Source organism: Kryptolebias marmoratus, linkage group LG4, assembly GCF_001649575.2.
Source record: "Kryptolebias marmoratus isolate JLee-2015 linkage group LG4, ASM164957v2, whole genome shotgun sequence".
Classification (NCBI taxonomy): domain Eukaryota; kingdom Metazoa; phylum Chordata; class Actinopteri; order Cyprinodontiformes; family Rivulidae; genus Kryptolebias; species Kryptolebias marmoratus.
This window is the reverse complement of record NC_051433.1, coordinates 26,820,932-26,842,197: the sequence shown is the minus strand read 5'-3', so window position 1 is coordinate 26,842,197 and position 21,266 is coordinate 26,820,932. Positions and strand designations below refer to the sequence as shown.

General features: G+C 38.0%; 1 protein-coding gene across 2 annotated transcripts in view; it reads left to right on the top strand.

The window, feature by feature from the left end:
- phf2 (PHD finger protein 2) overlaps nt 1-2,795 on the top strand; it is a 53,490-nt gene extending 50,695 nt beyond the window's left edge. For both annotated transcript variants that reach the window (XM_037975066.1, XM_017440290.2), the window contains exon 22: nt 97-2,795. In XM_037975066.1, the coding sequence (XP_037830994.1) occupies nt 97-185 (89 nt within the window). In that variant the 3' untranslated portion in view covers nt 186-2,795. The remainder of the gene's footprint in view (nt 1-96) is intronic.
- The last annotated feature ends 18,471 nt before the right edge of the window (nt 2,796-21,266 follow it).

Here is a 21,266-nt window from a genome sequence, read left to right as displayed (position 1 = left end):
TTGTTTTATTTTACAATTACAATAGTTTTATCTGTCTAGCATTGCAGTAAATGAGCAACTCACCTTTTCTCCTGTCATTTCTCCTTCTTTCCACAGCCAAGCGGCTAAAGAAAGGCATGGCAACAGCTAAACAGAGACTCGGCAAGATCTTAAAGATCCATCGAAATGGGAAGCTGCTCCTGTAGCATGCCACAGACTGAGGAACAGGGACTTCTGGACCTGGGTCCCAACCCAAACTCCGAGCCGGCTCATTGAGAGAGGAGGGTTAGAGACGAAAACTGAAACTGATATGAACTAAACCGGAAAAATCATGCATTTTTCAACTTTCAAGAACATCACCTAAATAGGTTTTTGCCTCTACTTAGACTTTATAACTTTCAGATATAAAAATGTACAGAAGCTATTATAAATATTTTTTAAGAGAACATGTTTCATTTTACTACAGCTGTCATTTTATCAGGGGTTGGAAAGAAAGGAAAAAAAATAGAAGTACATTGCAGTCATTCCAAGTTTCGTGAAAGTATCCCTTGCATGTTTTGTGTTCAATTGCATGTGTGCTTGGGTCATTGTTGGGTGGTGNGGTGGCGGGGGGGTGGGGGTGGGGTCAGTGTCTCACTGGGGTGTGAATGTTGGAGGCTAGTTGGTTAACAGCATTCCTTAGGGTCTTCAGGATGTCTTGTGGTGTTCTCGGGGGTTCTCAATTTCCTCATGAGTCACAGAGGCTCGTAGTCTTGTTGCCTGAATTTTGAACATGTACAAATTTTGTCTCAAAGTAGTAGCATCTCCAACCCATTCAAGAGCGTGAAACTGCATTTTGACACCTCTCCTGGGAGCGAAAACATATCCAGGGGTAAAAAAAACACTGATGAGTAAATATTGAAGGATCCCAATGTAGCTGCTCCAAAACTCCAACTTAACTTTGTGATAATCTAAGGTCAGAAAGAAATGTTGACTTTTTCAGATTCAGAATCAGTTTTATTGCCATTGTCAATGAACAGGGTTCACAGACTAGGAATTTGCTTCGGTGTTCAGGTGCAATAGGTATCAAATATAACAATGAAGAAAGACAATGGGTAATTTTTTTTTTTTGCTTCAACCAGTGATGATGTGGCCAAGATTGATGTATTTTTTGATGTATGAAAAAATTTTGTTTTGCAAGCTTTGCACACGAAAATAAGCCAGGATTTTTAAAAGATGGCCACAAAGCTTGCAAGTCACAAACCCTTAGAATTTGCCTGTTTTCTCGCAATATGAGTCGCCAACTAGTCTCCAATAGTTGCATTCCAGTGAGACACTGGTTTTACTTCTGGATGCAGCTTATCATGCCACACTGAGATGAAATCAAAACAAACAAACACCTTCCCCCTTCCAAACCAAGGTTCTCAAATCATCATCTTGATTGGCATCAACCCAAGCATTTTCTTTCTTTATAGCAACACTTCCTGTTTGCAGGCCATTTTTTTTTGTTGTTTTTTTTGTCAAGTCATTAATAGGAAATAAAGAAGAACTGTAAAGCACAAAGTTTGGACATTTCTCCACCTTAAACATAGGACGACACACATCATGACACAGTAGATCAGAGGGTCTGGGACACTGCAGGGGACATGTAGCTGATGATAAGCTTCATCCGGCTAGGGTCTGCAGTTCCACGGGGATACTTTCCAGCTTCTCTTGCTTTCCCAGGCAGCACCGACACCTGGACTCTTCCTGAGTTTGTACTCTGTATAGAATGTAGCTTTTAACTTGCAACTTTTTCTATCCTTTTTCCTTAAGGCTTAAACCTACATTTGTACACGTTTTGCTATATCCAAATAATTTTATTTTAAGACTATTTCTTTATATATTTGAACTTATGGTATTAGTTCTAATTTTAAACCTTTATTTATATCATTAATTTGAAAGGTGCTGCCCGGAAAACAACTGAAGAGCTCACGTTTTTGGCCTTACGTACACAAAACTAACTGTATTGTGATTTAGTTTGGATAAGAGATGAAGCTTTGAGGAAAAAAACAGTATAAAAATAAAAAATGAAATAAAAAAAACCCCAGAGAGTTTCTATGACCAGCCACTTGTTCAACTTTCAGTATCCTGAAGGCTTTCAGATTATTTTACTAGCACCTTGTGAAGTGTTTATGTGTGTCAGTGATGTAATTTATTAATGTTTGTAGCCTTTTTATACTTGTACAATTCTGAAGAGTTTTGCTTTTAAATATGTCATCAAATTGTAAAATGACCCTTTAATTTTTTTTCTTGGACGTGTGTATTTGGGAGGCATCACACCCATCTGAACGTCATGAATCTACCATCTTGCCTCGGTTTCAACATGATGTATTCTTCTGTTTATAAAAGTTGTTGCTGTATCCACACTTCCATCTTGTTTTAGGTTTTTTTTTTGTTTTTGCTTTGTTTCAGTCAGGACATTTGAACATGTTTTATGTCATCACTTAGCCTAAACTCTGTCAGCACAATATTTCTTTCTTTCAGGTTTTTATTTGTCTAGTTTGTGTGTTGTGGTTTATTTTTGTATGTTTGACTCATTAAACTGTGCTGCAGCAGTGGATGGTACCTGTTGTAGCCGTCTTCCCTTAGTGATACTTACAGTATTAGTATAAAATTACTGTTCTTTTTTCACCCAAATCTATATTTTTTTTGTATTTAGAAGACTTTGTTTGAGGTCATGGTTCACTTTTCTAAGACATGAAGAAATGTGAAACTCGAGGAAAATCCATATTATTGTTGAATGATATGATTGTCTGCCTTGTTTCATTTTGAATACATTTACTGTGGAAAACCTACTCTGTAATGTTTTCCTCTTCATTTTGCAGTTCAACGCTTTCTGTGCTGATACTAAAGCAACTTTATTTATTTATTTTTGTTTTCCTGCTTCATATGGTCAAGCTATGAAGTTAAAACCAGCAAACTTTGTTTATTCTGAAGAAGTTCAGGAATAGGAAAATTTCGTCAATGATTTATCAACGAAACCTTTCGATTCTTCAAAAGCTTCTGCACTTTTGGCTGAATTTTACGCTTAAACCAAGAGATATGGGGAAAATGCAGATATCAAAAGAAGCTCTAGCAGTCTTTGAAGGAATGCATATCGCCCGCCACCTCTTATGCTGGAGTTTTAGACAAGGAGCATCTTATGTTGAGAAATGATGGAATTGTAGCCAAGATGTCACTACTTAGGAGGATCACAAATTTATAAATTTTACAAGTATGTTTATATTATTATTAAATTAGCTCAACACCTATAAAATGGAGTTATAACCATTTCTGTGTTGGCAAATGTTGATTAATTGTGGTGGAAAGCTTGAATTAGCTGAATTAGCTGACTCCAAACATTAATCAGTTTTAGACGTACATCCATTAATCAATGGATGTACCTGTATTTTCTGAAAGCTTCATTAAAATCTGTCCAGTGGGCCATGAGCTACTTTGCTAACAGATAAACAGGGTTGACTACAACAAATAATGCCATAGTTTTAAACAAAGATCTTGCACAATGAGTAGCGGTCAGGGTATGTGTTGAGAATGATTCTCAGCTACTACCACACCACATTTTATTATAATATCTGTAAAACTGACTGAGTTATAGCCAGTTTTGTCCTTTCTAAGGTCAATTAGTTGTGCTAACCATCTTGAGTAGGGTTGATTCCAAAAGTTTATCAGTTGTAGATGAACAACCAATAATTACCTTCAAAACATTTCATTAAAATGCATCCAGTGGTTAATGAGATGTTTTACTAACAAACAGAGTTGACTCCAAATAGTTAATTGCAAATTGTTCAAGCAAGGATCTTGTGCAGTCTGTTAGCATTTAGAATACGTGTTGTGGATCAGTCTCAGCTACCACACCAAATCTTAACTCAATATTTGTAAAAAAAAATCATTAAGTAATGGTCATTTTTGTGTCAGCTGGCTGTGACAGCTATCTTGATTCAGTTTTTTTCCAATTTAATAAAAATTTGTCCAGTGGTTTAGGACAGATTTTGGTAACAGAAAGACACTCTAACACACAAAACATTATTCTTTGCTTTTCAGTAGAAATTGTCACTCCGTCTTTTACTTTGACTTTTATTTGCTGCAGATAAATGTTGTCTCCATTTTTGTTACTCATCAGTGTCTGTGTTTCAGGTCTGAACTCTTCCAATAATTGTCTAAATTGTCCCAAGGTGTGAGTGGGAGGAAAAATGGTTGTCTTATTTTTCTCCATGAGTCCCTGTGATGGATTTGCGACTTGTCAGGGTGTCCCCCGCCTCTCGTACAAGTGACTGCTGGAGACAGGCACTAGCTCCCCCGTGACCTGGAAAGGAGAAGCGGGTAAACAAAATGGATGGATGTTGTTAGAAGTGGAAAACCTGAAACTGAGTGTGGCCACTAGATGGAGTCAAAGAAATATTTGAACAAAGTTGGGATTAATTTAATTCCCAAACAAAGTGAAAATGTAAAAATTGTAAGTGGAGCTTCGATTGTTCAAAAATATCTTCTTACACGTATCCTTGCATTAGATGTTATCACCATGTTCACAAGGAGAAAACTGAACTTACACGAAGTATTCAGAGAGGAAACAGAGTTCCTGCAGCTGTTTGCTTCAAAGGATTCTTAGTATTTTCATCAGTGAGGGAGAAAATACGCACAATCTCAGTCCTCCTCCCAGCGCTGCTTGAGAAAAGCTGTGTACTGTTACAGAGAAGAAACCAGATCTCTGACATTTTGTGTAAATAAGACTATATATTTAAAAAATCACATTAATATATGTATAAATATTTTTTTTTGCCTAGAAACTTTATCTCTATCATCCTGGGTTCTAAAATGCAAATAAATGGCTAATTAATAGGGGAAAGCAAACCTGTCACAGTCAAGAAAATCTATTCAGTTTTAGCATATTGTTGGTAAAACATGACGCACTGCTCTCCCTCTAAAGGCTGCCAGTGCCTTACTAGTTAAAAACAGTGAATCAGTATCGGTGGTACTGGTCCTGTGTTAACCTGGTATCAGATTGATATTCTGTATTTAGCTGAGTGCTTCATTTACATTGAGTGTGGACCCACATTTCAGGATTACATATCAATATATCTGGAAAACTACTGGCGTAAACTCTTTCAAACTGCACCACAGTTCAGTATAACTCTTAATGTTTTACAGTTTGCAATGAATACTTTTAATGCTTTATATGTGTTATTCATGAGTTTGTAAACACTTGTAAGCACTAACAATCATTTATAAAACTGTTATTTGTTCATACACTAAAGCAGGCTCTCTATTTGGCAGAATCAGGTGATGTACTTTTATTCGTTCAGCTAAATGTAATTTATTGTGAATTGCTCAGATTACTTTTTCAGCCAAAAACATTTATATACCAAAAGCCAGCTTTCCAAGTACTGAACACTAAACACGCAACATTCCTCTGTCAAATCTATTAGTTTAAAAAGTTCTTCTCAGAAAATACAAATAACTTAAATGTTATATATATATATATAAAACATTTAAGTTATTTGTTTTTTATAGTAACAACAACAAAAAAAACTATTCTAAAAATTACATAGAAAAGTAAACACAGTTAGTTTCTTAATATTATTTTTAGTGTTTTGTAGCAACTTCTATATTTGAGCTACAAAGATGTTCTTTGAACAAATAACATAAACAGTACGTTTAGGACAAAAACATTTTATTCTGTAAAACTGTGATACAAAAACCAGAAATAGTTTGGTTAAAGTTTAAAAAAATCTAAAAGACGCTGACTGATGCAGTGTAAATTAAAGACCTAATTAAAGTTTTTTTTAAGATGGCTGCCACAGCAACATCTTGTGAGATGTGTTAATGTTCAGAGTAGGTGTTGAGGAGGACTATCGGCTACTACCAGATCAGCTTTACATGTCTTCCCCCATTCAGCTGTTTCCTCCTGCAGGGGTCACCACACCGAACAAACCTGATGAAAAATTTGGCACAACTGTTTTACACCAGATGCTCCTCCTGAGTGCAAACCTGCAGCCTCAGGATCACAAGACTGCAGCACTGACCACCGAGCTACTGCAGCCTCCCATTAACTTACCTCATTATCTATAAATTGACTAGTTATAACCATTTTGTGCTGGCAAAGGTTAATTTGTGGCGGCTGTCATCTTGAATTGGACTGACTCCAAAGGTTATTCAGTTGTAGACGTTCATTTGGTGATTACTTTCTAAGAGCTTCAATAAAATCTTTTGAGTAGTTCATGAGATATTTTGCAGACAGTCAGGCAGTGTTGACTGTAACAATTAATTAATTAACAATTAATTTTAAGCAAAGACCTCTCTAGCTCTCATGATATATATTGGTAATCACTCTCAGCTACTACAACACCTAATTTCCGTCAGAGTTGTAGCCATCTTTGTAGCCATCTTTGTGTTTGCTATGGTCAATTGGCTGTGGGGGGAATCCTGAATTAGGTTGGCTTCAATAGTTGTGCAATTGTAGATGGATGTTTACCTTCTTTCAGTTTAATCAAAATCATCTCATTCATGAGTGTTTTGCTAATGCTGCAGACACACACAGGCAAAAACATCATCGCCCTTTTTCCTTTGGCAGTATGTGATAAAAAAGTCTTTTAGAGCCTTGATTCACTGGTTCAGGTTGCAGACCTGGACTGAAACATAGTTTTTATTAGAGCAGCTGTAAAACAGAACACATCCTGTTACTTTTTGAACATCTTCTCCTTTCTTTCCTTTTCCTGGTCCCCCACACCAAAGGCAAGTGGGATCAAAACTTAACTGTTAGAGATTTAAAATTCTGCCTGCAGAGTGTTACAGTCTGACTGCATTCATGGCCGTGCCGCGCTGCCTCAGCCATCACAGATGTGAGCAGGCCTCCCGCGGCTGCTGTGTAACCTCTCTGTTGTTGGACAGGAGTCCCAGGTGGTCAAAGGAAGCATGCATTGTGAATGATGTCTAAATTACACAGGAATGCAAAGTTCAATTTTGCCTATGTGTGGCCCAACAACAGCACAACATTCCTCTCTGTGCTGTACCAAAATTGTTCTTTTCTGTTGCTCTTTATTTATCCCAGTTTTTTTTTTAACTTCAGGCCTGTCATTTGCAGTAATGCACACTGAATCCTGTGTTCAAACATTAGTGGAGTTAGTCTCTGCAAAAAGCAGAGACGCAATCCTAAGGTCACCAAAACAAATCCCCTCAACACCTTTGGTGCGCCTAGAAATTCTGTCCATAAACGTTATGAACAGAATCGGTATCAAAGGGCAACCTTGGCGGAGTCCAACTCACACTGGAAACGAATCTGACTTACTGCCGGCAATGCAGACCAAGCTCTGACACCGGTCATAAAGGGACCTAACAGCCCGTATCAAAGGGCCTGGTACCCCATACTCCTGGAGTACTCCCCACAGGATTCCCTGAGGGACACGGTCGAACGCCTTCTCCAAGTCCACAAAACACATGTAGACTGGTTGGGCGAACTCCCATGCACCCTAAAGGACCCTGCTGAGGGTATAGAGCTGGTCCAGTGTTCCACGACCAGGACGAAAACCACACTGCTCTTTCTGAATCTGAGGTTCGGCTATCCGACGGACCCTCCTCTCCAAAACCCCCGAATAGACCTTACCAGGGAGGCTTAAGAGTGTGATCCCTCTATAGTTGGAAAACACTCTCCGGTTCCCCTTTTTGAATAAGGGGACCACCACTCTGGTCTGCCAGTCCAGGGGAAGTGCCCCCGATGTCCACGCAATATTGCAGAGTCGCATTAGCCAACACAACCCTACAATATCCAGAGCCTTAAGGAACTCCGGACGAATCTCATCCACCCCCGGAGCCCTGCCACTGAGGAGATTTTAACCACCTCGGTGACTTTAGCACCAGAGATTGGAGAGCCCGATCCATAGTCCCTAGGCTCCGCCTCCTTAATGGAAGACGTGCCAGTGGGATTGAGGAGGTCTTCGAAATATTCCGCCCACCGACCCACGACATCCCGAGTCAAGGTCAGCAGCACACCACCCCCACTGTAAACAGTGTTGGTGCTGCACTGCTTTCCCCTCCTGAGACGCTGTATGGTGGACCAGAATTGCCTCAAAGCCGTACAGAAGTCTTTCTCCATGGCCTCTCTGAACTACTCCCATGCCTGGGTTTTTGCCTCAGCAACCATCCGAACCGCAAGCTGCTTGGACTGCCGGTACCCGTCAGCTGCTTCTGGAGTCCCACAGGCCAAAATGCCCGATAGGACTCCTTCTTCAGCCTGACAGCATCCCTCACCGCCGGTGTCCACCAGCAGGTACGAGGGTTGCTGCCGTGACAGGCACCAACTACCTTGCATTATGAACAGAATCCTACAACCTTCTTGCTGGGAGATGACAGCTCTGACCACTATGCTGCTGTGCCACCCACAAATTAAATTCCAGTAAAAAATAAAAAGTGTAAAGACAGTTGCAAGTTTTTTTCCTTATTACATTATTTCAGTGATGGTATGTTGTGCTGCACAAACTGATCTTTACTGTACAAGCCCTCGTGCGCACACACACACACACACACACACACACACACACACACAGCTAATTACATAATCGTCTCCCTTTTCTTACAGTACCCTCTAATGGTCATGAAAGCATAAAGTAGTATTCATTAAATTCAAGCAACATAATATTAAAAATGTAATTTTAGCTTTAACCCTAATCTCTTACTAACTCCAGCCAAGCAGTTTTTATTTTCATTACTCCCGAAAGTCAACCAAAAAGTGACTTAAGTGTCATTATAACTGGCTCTGATGATTCACAAAGACAAACAAGAAAAGATTACCAAAAAAACTAGTTAATTTAGGCCCAACTATGATAATTTTTACTTTTATCAATTAAAGTTATTATCTTACCTATTGAGTAACAAAAAATCCAAGGGGATGTTGTATTGGCCAAAAAATGAACCAAAAGTGTGAAAAAAAAAACTGTTGTAGCTTTATTTTAAACTTGGTCTCACACTTGAAAGCACATTTATGTAATGTTTCCAACAGATGACCTAGAAGTTTTGAAAAATTTGAAGACTAATTTATTTATTTATAAACCAGTAAACAAACCAACAGACATAAAAAAGAACTTATAAAATGGATTTCTTACTGGAGAAATAGATCACATGTACAATACTGAATTCTGCCAAGTTGGCATGTACCACTTTTTAACATGTTTACCATGTTCCATTATGAATAAAATATTGGTGCATGAGATTTGCAAACCATTTCATTCTGTTTGTATGGCTCTATTCTGAATTCCTCCCGGATAGCTAAACTTCTTATCCTATCTCTAAGGGAGAGCCCAGAAAGTTAGACATTCAAGACTCCAATTTTTGATTTGTCATTTCCATTTGTTGGTTTGTGGGTTATGGGGTTCTAACCACATAAATCCAAATATGATGGGGGTGCTAGACAATGAAAAAACAAAGAGTTAAACATTCTCAAGATGGTTTTCTAAGATAACAAGGTGTATATGAGCTGTCTCATTTATAGAATAAATTAGCTGACAATTTACAGCTGTGACAGAGACTGGACTGATAAGGGCTTTGATTTCAATTGCTATCTTTTTGGCCAAGGAGGCATAAATCAAACTTTGTTCAGCGCCAGATTTCGACAGAGCAGATAAAGAAATGCTTTGGTTAGTAAAGAACAACGTAACAGGAACAGAAAAAAACAGGGAGGCTGATCATTATGTGAACTGCCCACCAGACTACTGGTAGGTGCTCTCTTTTGGCCTCAATATTCAGACAGCAATGAAATGCCTAGGTTGAGCACAATAAAATATAAACTTTTTTTTGGAATACCCTCTCTCATTCTTTTAGAGTTAATCTAGTGCAGCAAAGTTGCATGGGTTCTGTGTTATTTCCCTTGGCAGTGGCATTAGCAGGAGATGTGGTGAATGAAGAAGTGGATTGTTGAAAGAAGTGTTGGGGACTGTGGCTTTTGTAGTTTTTGGATTTAATTCATTCACAGAGGCAATTATAAATGTGTATAGCCAGTGAAATCAATTTGAGATTAGCATGATCAATCTTTCATCTGATTTCCCACTACCTGAATGCGGAAGTCATCCTGTAATCTGCTACATGATGGCTACTTTATCAAAGGCTCATTAGCCGTCTGGCTGTGTCATCTTCCTTTAAGGGGTGGTCAAAAACTTTCTGAAAATCATTGACAAATTGTGTGTAATTGGAGATCTCAGATGCAAGCAGAATTTACCCCAAAAGACGACTTATCCAGTTATACAATTAACTAAGTATGAAATTTTAGTAAAATCACTAGGGAAAGATGAAGGTGGATGATTAAACAACAATGGACATTGTAAAATGAAACCACTGCATTGGTCTGACTTGCCATCAAAATGACCAGGACTGGGAGGAAGGATATCACAGATGGATAGGGTCTGGTAAGTCAAATGGGCTTCTGGGTAGGGTCCAACACTGTGAATTTAATTTTGAAACCTTGGAGTACACCACAGAGATGATTTTAGAGTTAGCTAAATAGCTTGTTGATGTTCCAGTAGAGAGAAAAGCATTTCTTATATTAACTACTCCTTGAAGAGAGAGCAGCGCAAACGGCCCTAGGGTCAGAAGTCTATTTTTGAGCCTTAGCTGGATCCTTTTGCAACATTTAGTGAACCATTGGACACTCATAGGTCTGAATGCAGGAGTCAACACGTAAGGAGCAAGTCCAAAAGGTGAGATTCTGAGCAGGAGGTGAGTCCACTGAAAGAGAAGAGGGGATTGGTAATTTGGTTAGAAATTTTTTTTTTTTCTTCCCAAATCCAATAAATGTTGGTCAGTGAGTACATTATTGCAAGCACCCCCCGCCCCCACCCCTGACAAACACAAAGCAGCAACAAAAAATTTATTTGAAACAAACTTTTATAAAAAAGTGGGGTTAAAGCTAATATAAAATCTGTTTTTATCTGTAGATACATCTTTAGTCACCTTGTTAATTAGTTAGTTGTAGAAGAAAATGCAATAAGTTTTCATCAATAATTATGAACCAAAAAATCAAGAAACACACTAATAAATATTAAATATTATAATTAAAATTAATCCCTCATAGAAATGATAAAATATTCACATATAATGTATATTACCTAAGCAGCATATTATTTCAGGCATTTATTGTAATATCTAGTTGTTTCATTGTTGACAATATAATGTTTGGTGCATGTCAGTTTTAATAACACAATTTACGTAACTGCACAAAACCTCAGAAACCTTATTTGTTTGTCTCCAGAAAGAAAACTGAAGAATATCAAAGTAAAAAGTGAAAACTTTTGATTATTAAGAACAACAGCAGAAATAATAGTCATATTAAAATAATATGCAAGAGAAAAGTTCCTGTTACATTGACTCTTATTTTATTTAAAATGGTGTAAAAATAAATCACACTCAGCTTTCACAGGGAGTGCCCCAGCTGCAAAAACAGTGTTTACACTGTTTGTAAGACAAAGGAAATTACTTTTGAAACCATTCTTTAAGATCATGGTTTTGTTGCTGTGGATAAGCCCAGTGTTTACTAACGTATTTTAAAGAAACAAGAAGCCACATCATGCATCAACAAGTGTCTTAACTGCACAAAATCTTTGATTTTTGCTCAACTCAAGTGAATGCTCACCTAATCCTCCACAAAGGCTCCTGCAGCAGGGCCCGAGTGTGTGAGGCCTCTTCAACAAGGTACTTAAGCACTGACTAAACAAACCATCCAAATTATTTGCTGCATTTCCTGAGCTTGCTTCTTTAAACAACTGCACGCAGAGTGTGTGTGCTGGTGTTGTGTGTGAAGCTGCAGAGCAGTCATCTGTGTGTGATTATTCATCATTCCAGTGACGTGCTGTGCTCGTGAGGCTGCATTACCCTTCTCTCAAACAAGTGTGGTTTATTTTTGAGCCTCTGCTTTTTCTCTGTGGCCAGATTGCCCGGGGAGATTGGCTTTCTCTGACTGTGTAACAGATACCATCTAAATCATTAGGGCTCATTCACTGCCATGTGCCACTCTGGAGCTCAGGTTCCTGCAACCCTGAGGTCAAGCGGCTGAGAGCTCCCTGACCTCCAGCACTTCCTCCCAATATTAACAGGGTATTTATGTAGTCAAAAGTCCTGATATAGAACATTGGTTCATTTATATAATAGCCAATCAGGTGGAGCAGCAAGGAGTGTAATGATGTCCACGAGATGGCGGGGCCTTTATGTGGCTTACTGAGGGCATAATGACTGCAAACAGAGGAAGCGTAGGCCTCTCTGGATGAAATTAAGAGCTCACATGCCTGCTGGCTGTAATGTTTTCTTTTTATTTGGCTAAATGGGGACAAATCCAATTGTCCCTTGCTATTTTGCATTTGAATTATGTCATAGTTTGACATTTTTGTTACCTTTTACCTGTTTTACAGTTGATATTTTGTCTTGTAGTACTTATTATTCACAATTGTTATTCTTGTCTTCCTCTAATTTTTGGCATGTATAATTTTTTTTTGTTATTTATTTTCCAATGGGGTGGGATTATTTTAAATACTTTTTCGATAATTTTGAATGTATAAAATACTGTTTGTTGTGTTTCTAGTATTCATTTTGCCATTCTTAAACTCATTCTTAGGAACTTTTTGCTTTCTAAAATAATTGGAACCTTGTGTTTCATCTTTGTAAAATTTTATTATACTTTTGGACCTTTGTTTTTAGGTATTTTTAAATTTTCTTTCAGGGTTTTGTTCATTTTTTTTCAATTAGGTTTTTGGATAATTTGACTTTTATGATTTTTTTTTCTGAGCTCAAACAATCCAATCAGGAAAACTGAGGCACCCTCTGATTCTCCAACCAGATAATGTGATGATCAATATTACAATCTAACCTTTAACAATCTATCCATTTATTTTTTTACCGGCTCAGTGTCAAGACGAGATGGTGCCTATCTCATTTTCACTGTCGTTGTGTAAGACGTGGGGAACTTTCTGGACAGGATGCAAGTACATCACAGGAGCACACAGAGACAAACGACCATTCACACTCTCACTCACAACAAATGACAATTTAGAGTCTCCAACTAACCTGATATGCATGTAAAAACATGCATATCAGACTAAAAAGTCTGTGGGAGGAAACCAAAGTACCAGAAGAAAACCCACACAAGCATGGGGAGAGCATGTAAACTGCACCCAGAAAGGTCAAGGTGGGAGGTGAACAAGCGACCTTCTTGCTGTGAGCCTCCCAACCTCAGCTCTATCAGCATACAGTCTATATATGCTCCACATACATACATTTGCATAGTAACATAAACATTGTTTAGTAGAAAGTGAAGTGAATGAAGATTCAGAGTGAATTTTTAAAATAGTATGCTGATTTTCTTTGACAAATTTTTTACTAAGTGTCATTTTTTAATATATTGAATCTGATTGTATTGTTTTATATAATGGGACAGAATTGATTGATTGTTGTTGGATTAAAATCTTGGTTTGTTTTGGACCAAATTTGGTTCCATGTAGTTTGATATGTTTGGACTTGTTACTTTTTGTACAGTGCTTTGAGATGACTGTTATTATGAGCTGGTGCCATATTTACATATGTAAACTGAACTGGTTTAATTAAACATGCTAAGGTAAGAAAGCATTGTGTCCCTATAGGTATTCTATTTCTACAAGTATTTAATATCAAGCTGAGTCTTAATAACAACAAATTAAAATTAGGAAATGTAAGTGAGAACAAAGAGAAGGGAAAAGTGGTTCATCATTTTTAAGTGTGGACTGATTGACAAAAATCACTTAATTTTATGTGCAGCAAGTGTTGCATTGAGCTGTGTTTTCTAGCGATAGTGATGGAGTAATCTAAACAGGGAAGCAAAAGTAAACATAAGAGACTATCTACAAATTGCAACATTGCTAAAAAGCATCAGTAATGTTCTTTGCAATATCACCAAAATCATACTGGACATTTATGAATCAGCCATTCGTGACTCCTTTTATTGTCATTCAGATTATTTTAAGCATCTGTTAAGCTCAGAGTTCAACTTATTTTGATTAAATTTAGGCTGTAGCAAACTGAAGAGGGGTGAAGTTTGTGATTTACAAAAATATCCATCCTTTCAATCTCACATCTCAAAAAATTGTCCTCTAACAGAACAACACAACTTCATGCTTGTAAACCCGGGCTGACAGTTTCCTGAACTGAAAGAAGGGACTTCCCTGACCTCTATCTTTACTTTGACACTTTTTAAAGTGACTTCAATGAAATAGTTTTATTGGGACCTAATTTATTCACATTCCCAGATTTATTTTATTTCCTAGTATTAAAAACAGAAGAATATGTGAATCAGAACAGTGTTTCCTTGTATTTGACCTGTATCAAATATAAAACTGTGAGCACAGAAAATGGGAGAGAGAAGCAAATGTACATTTCTAGTATTGAACATGTATAACATAATGACATTCTAAGTTTGCTAATTAGAGCCAATTAATGCCAAATTGAACTTATTTAGAACTTCTAATTAGTTCAATTATAAGTCTTATCCTCTGTATTTCATTTCCTACTCACTGTTACATATACTGTTTACAAGGGGAGTCACAGTTCGGTACATACCTTGGTATGGTATAGAGATGTGACGTTCACAAACAATCAAAATTTTTTGAATGGCTCTTTAACACGAACAAAGTGAGTTGAGTCGCAGACAGTAAAGAACCATTACATACAGCCGTGCGTAGTGACGCACAGCGGTATGTAGTGACATATGCTATACTATGTCACTGGCAGTACCATGCGACTTCTCTTTGAAAGGAACAAATCTGCGAGATCCCGATCCCTTCAAAGAGCCATCAATGCCATCTCTAGTTTGGTACAACAGGGGGAAAAAAAACAAAACAATTTTTTTATTTACTTATTTTGTATTTGAATAATTTGTAGCAGACACTAACTCTCCCAGAAGCAGGGACAGAGAAACAACCCACTCGTTCTAGTGAAGATCTAAGGCAGCAGGTCATTGCAACAAGATAAAATTACAAAATTAAAAAGTCATAGTATGTTTTTTAATTTACCCCATTTGAACTGCACAGTGACCTACAGACAATTAGTAAAGAAACTGAAAGCTAACTCTCTTGTTTAGAAAACTGTCCTAAAAGCTTATCTTCCAAGTTCATTTTATGTACATTGATTGCTGCACTAAGTAACTTGTGTATGATACACAAACTCCTGTAGGTTTGTGTGTTGAGGTGCTGTTCACTCTGCCCACAGACTGCCAGCTCGGTGACAAACTGCGCTTAGCATAGAGCACTACACTCCAAGCTGTAATCACTGTAATCTGATTAATTTGGTGCAGCTCTCCTTAACTCTGCTCTGTACTCAGTGTGTTGATTTGTATTTCCTGGGCATTTCTGTGTGTTAGCATGAAGCAATAAACTTATGCACAGTCTGTGTGCAACTTTACTTTTATAGGCTTTATGCCCGCAGTGTGCACTATGCATGTATTTGAAATGGGCTGTACAATAATATTCTACAGTTGATAGCTTTATTTACTCCTTTTCTGTTGTTACAGTTCGCTTAAAGTAAAAAAGTGCGAAGTCACTTTTCAGGATGAGTCCTTTACCAGAGGCCCGGGAGCTTGAGGGTTCCCTTCAGTATCTTAGCTGTTCCTAGGACTGCGCTCTTCTGGACAGAGATCTTTGAGGTTGTTCCTGGGATCTGTTGGAGCCACTCTTCCAGTTTGGGCGTCATAGCACAGAGTGCTCCGATGACTACTGGCCTACTTTTGACACCAGACTGGTCTGAACTTCTGTATTTTGGTTACTTACAAATAGCTTGGAGTCTGGCTAGATGGATTATCTCATGAAAATGATCTTGCAAAATGTGCAAGAAGCTAGCTGCATTGCACAATAAAAAAATGACACACCAATTTCTCAGAAACTTCACTTTTTATACAACAAACAAATGAAAAGCAGAGGACAGAGTTCTGAAATTCTCTCCTTTTTTCGCTTCTGTCAGACATATGCATACACAGCCGAAGAATCACATTTTCAAAGTGATCACATGCCAATTGCAACCATGTTCTCCTTCAGTTCAGTGAGTAAATAAACACCATATACCAGCCAGGCCCACTTTTATCTTTTTTTTTTAGACTAGATGATACATTCAAACTGCATGCAATCCACTCTCCACTACAGTCAGCAGCAATCAGATAAAATAAATGAACTGTCAGAGCACAAGTGTTTACAAGCATGACAACATTTTAAGTAATTAGAGGTAAATTTGTTGCATTTGTGAGTAAGTGGTAGCAGATAGGCCTCTGACAGGAAGGCAGTGGTGTGTGACCAGCTCAGAGCAGAGAAACTGGTTCTGTACTACTCCCCCTCCAACCCAAAAATAAAATTCCCTCTACAACCACATCTTAACAAGAAAAAGGACTAAAGACATCTGCTAGGCCATTACACACACCTACGCACTGAGCAAAACCCGGCCACTGTAATGCTTATATTTAACTTTCTTCAGCCTGTTGTTTGTTAAGGTTTTTTTTAATCATTTTGGGGATTTTCAACATCCGTTGTTTTTTTCTTTTTCTCATTTTCATCTGTATTTTGAACCCTCTTGAGTTGTTTACAGTTCAGACAAATGGTGTCTTCAACCAGACAAATAGAGCATGATGAAAAACTGATTATCCATGTTTCAAATGTTTGAAAATAATGTTCAGTAATTCCTGTTAAAAAAAATTCCTGTTATTCGTGCAATATGAAAATTTACCCCTTGATGGCCTCATTCATTTGGCGTTTTGAGGAAAATATGTTGAGCCCGCTTTGCTTATTACAGAGCGAGCTGCGCAGCTAAAACAATGAGCTGCTGTCAGCATAAAACTCTGTAATCAGAAGTTCTATTTAGAAAATAAGATCTTTCATTTAGAATCTCTGTGGCATCTGTCTGAAGTTTGTCTTTAAACAAGTCACATAAACTAAAGGTGTGGAGCCGAGTGCAGAGGATAATTCAGGAGATGTTGGCATTACAGTTTGATGAAAGAGTGTTGGACGTCCAGTATTCTATGTTGTACTGAAACCCACCCCAAGACCTCAAAAAAACACACACCAGACACCCCCCTTCCCCACTAGGTCTTTGGGGACTACTCAATAGCACAATAAGCAAATGACAGAAAGGAATGATTTGCTAAAAGCAAAACCCCACAAATAAACAAAGCATTATGTTCTGCAGAAGAAGAACTGGCTTAGGGATACAAATTCAGATGAACTGCAGACAAATTTCCCCTCCGGCTGGCACACAAACAGCTGTACTAACACAGAGAGAGCTGCAGAGGGGCTGCGCTGCAGACGGCCCTGCACAGCGTCCACACGTGGCAGACCATTTTCTTTACCTGCTTCTCCTTTCTGGGTTGCGGGGGACCTGGTGCCTATCTCCAGGAGTCATTGTGCGAGAGGCAGGGGACACCCTGGACAGGTCACAAGTCCATCACAGGGACACAGAAAGACATACAACCATTCACACCCTTACCTAGGGACAATTTAGTATCACCAATCAACCTAACATGTGGGCGCAGGGAGAACATGCAAACTCCACCCAGAAAGGCCCCAGGCAAGGAGACGATCCTGCAACCTCATCACTGCGAGAAAACAGCTCCAACCACTGTCCACATATATATACACTCCTGATCAAAATCTTACACACATCATTTTTGTCACTTTAACGCTATATTTAGCGGGTTTTCAGATCCCTCTAGCATTTTTTAAAGCGACTAGTGACAAATCTAGTGACTTTGGTGGCTAAATGTGTGAAATCACTCATTCTGCAGTGTACCGTAAGCCCCGCCCACTTCCCCAAGCACTGACAGCTGTCAATCTCACAGCAGAGCGGAGACCTGCTGGCGCAAAAAGTTATATGTGGCACTCCCGCGTGCCCCTTTGAACACACGCGGGAGCGCGATTTTTTTTGTGTTAGTCGTGTTGTCATCTGATGACAGAGAGCTAAAGATGGAGAGGCAGAAAACTAAAGATGTAGGCATGAAAGAAAGCTTTTCAAAGTGGCATCAAGAGGAGGCCTGGAAATGTTCAGGTTAGCTAAAGCTACTAATTACTAATAAATAACAAGTTACAACTGTTTACTGATCAGTATTTACAATATAACAGCTGAGAGGATGGAGAGAAAGAATCAGGACAGACAGGAGAAGGAGACAGGTTGGACTAATGTTAGCTGGAAGTGTAGAAACAGCCACTTAATACCAAATGATTTATTTTAAAATATTGTTTATATTTAAAAAGTGCATTAGCAAGATGTGTAATTTATTCAAAGCTAATTAATAATACTTGCTTGACTATATGACTTAAAGGAGAAAAACACAAGGAATGAACGAGACAGACATGAGGTCAGTGATCAATTGCTGTAGAGGAGAGCAGAGATGACATCAGTTAGGAATAATTCCACCAGTGAGGCCACAAAAACCTAGATGCCCAGGAGCGTTTGAATTTCTGCTGACCACTTATTTACTGTGTCCTTTAGGGAGAATTAGTGCAGGCAGACATGGCAAGACCAACACCACAGAGGAGAAAGTGGACAAGAGAGGTGATGATGATGATGATGATGATGATGATGATGATGATGATGATGATGAGGGAGAGGAACAGAGAGGTGCAGAGGAGAGGGTTGGGGCAAGACCTTACTCAGAAGATCCATCTGAATGGCCTTCACCACAGGAAATGGGGGAATCATTGACTGGCTAGTTGAGAATGACCCACAGAGATGTTCTGATGGGCCATACCCCATATCAGGTATTATATGTCCATGAATAAAAAAAAAATTATTCACGTAAACAGGTAAAAGATAAAAAAAAGGGGTGGGGGCTGAGGTGTGTGTGTGTGTGTGGGGGGGGTAATGTGTCTGCATACCACTCAGAAAGTAGGCAGTTGCACCTCTGCATGTCCACTTTGCAAATGAATCATTTGTGTGCAAAGCTGTCGCTGATCCCGTCCTGGATTACAAAGCAGGATGTAAATATAATTTTGAATGTATTGTTTTTTCACTGACTCTGTTGCGCTGTTATAAATCCCTCTGGTTACAATCCCGAAGGGTTGAAAGTAGAGCTTGCAGTTCCGCAACACAAAACTGTCTTTTGGTTCAATTTGATATTCTAACAAACTAATTTAAGTAGTGTGGGATCAGGCAAAGCAATAAAGTTATAAAATTATTTCATAAAGTTAATTTGTACTTCTAAACATATTTTGAGTGTTTTTTATTAATTTTTTGTCTTGCCAATGTTGATATTCCTCTCTCCTACAGCCTGATCAACATCACTGAATATGCAAATTAGGTGATGACGTCATCTAACAACTTCTAGCTGCTCAAAATCTCACTCCAAGCTCAGATCAAAACTTTAGAGCCCTGGTCATGAATGTCAGTTTATAAGCTATCAAAGTTCTCAAATAAAGCACCTTTTAATAATGTCAATGTTTGTTGGTAATTATCTTACAAAAATAGTAAGTATTTTTGGTTTATATATTAAATGTAATGTTTTTTTATTGATTTTAGTAAAAAAAAAAAAAAAATCGCAACTCTTAGGAAAATGCCCCGCGAAATCAGGCATTTTAGCCCGCAACAATCACAAAAAATGCCCGCAAAATCCTGGAGGGACGGATTGTCACTGCAGAGAATTTATTCCAGAGGCCACATGTTGCTGATATAAAACCAGAAAAAATTTAAAGTTTAAGAAGACACCATTTGTGCCCCAGGAGGCCACTGTTTAACAATGTGTTGTTTTTAACTCGGTTATGTTCCTAAAACTGCGGCACTGGGGCCACATGTGGCTCTTTGTAGCGTTGACAAAAAATAACATGAAAATTAATATTTATACCTAGAACCAGGAAAAGCTATTTGTAACAGTTTTCTTGTTTTCTTATCAAAGAACAAACATGAATCAGTTTGTTCTAATAGTCTGTTCGCTGATTTTCCCCTTCACTAATTTAATTTCAGCCACACAGCGGGGTCTTTCTCTGACATCTGAAGGGCAGTTTTATAAACATGTTATGTTTTGAGTTATTGGAATCAGGAGTTCTGCAAAAACACGACAAATCATTCTGAGAACAAGGACAATTAGAAGTAAAGGCTTGTTTTTCATAAAAACTTAATACAAGTTTAGATAAATTAAAGTATTAGTTATTAGGGTCACAATTAAAAATCCAACAAACTGTCCTAATTTTTATGTTCACCTAAATGATATACAGTGATGTGAAAATATGCTTTATTATTTCAAAGTTGGGTACTTATTAGTTTTCTCCAAATATAGTAAACACTCCCATCAGCCTCCATAATTCAGTGGTTACATTTTATCAAAGAGTTTGGTCTTTTTCTTTGTCCTAAAATGTAAAAATACAGACAAATGTTGACAGTCCATTTTAGGTTTTAATTTTTGTTATATAGAATTTAATAAAAAAGTTAAATTATTCCAATCTTTAAAAAGGTTTTCTGGTTCGTTACAAATTTTATTTAGTGGAAAAGCAGCAGAAGTAGTTCTTTAGATTGTGAAGCTTTCATAAATGTCCAGAACTAAAGTTGCTTTTTGTGTTTAAAGCAAAAAGCAAAGGAAAAAAGAAGCAAAAAAATTCACATAAATCTGTGGAAAGTGTTTAATTCTTGTACAGCAGCAATTTTTTTTGTGTATTTGAGCCATGTCTTGTGTTTTTTCTTTTTGCTCTTCTCTGCCATACCAGAGATAAACATTATTTATGACAATTTAATAAATCAGTCTTCTTTATCTCTATTTTAACCAATCTAAAATCTCTGTTTTTTCCACAAACCTAACTCAAGTGTGTGTGTGAAAACTTCAGAGAGCTACGCCTCACTGTTGCCCTGAGTTGAATTATGTAAAGCTTTTTAAATTGCTTAATGTTTACATTTGAAGCTTTGAACGCTCGGAAAAAACATACAGTATGGACCAGCATGCGGTTATGATTAGGCTGGATGTGAATAGTATGCAAAGTGGGAGTTCTGTAAACAAACTAAACACCATCAAGAAGTAAAATAAGAACATTTTTTATTTTAAATCCTCTACAACAAGGCCACACACTCTCTGATAGTTTTTCCTGTAAGTGTTGCAGGTTTGCTCATAGGTGGGTTTGGATCCGCATAAACTCAAAAGGCAGAACAATGACATGATCCTGAGCACCTGATTACGTCTTGAAAAGATTTTGTTGGCTCGATCTCACCATAGGTCTCCTTCCAGTGGGCTGCCATTACTGCTGAATCTCTCTCTCTCTCTCTCCTCACACACAGGAGGCTGCAGGATGAATACGTGCCCTGAGTCTTGG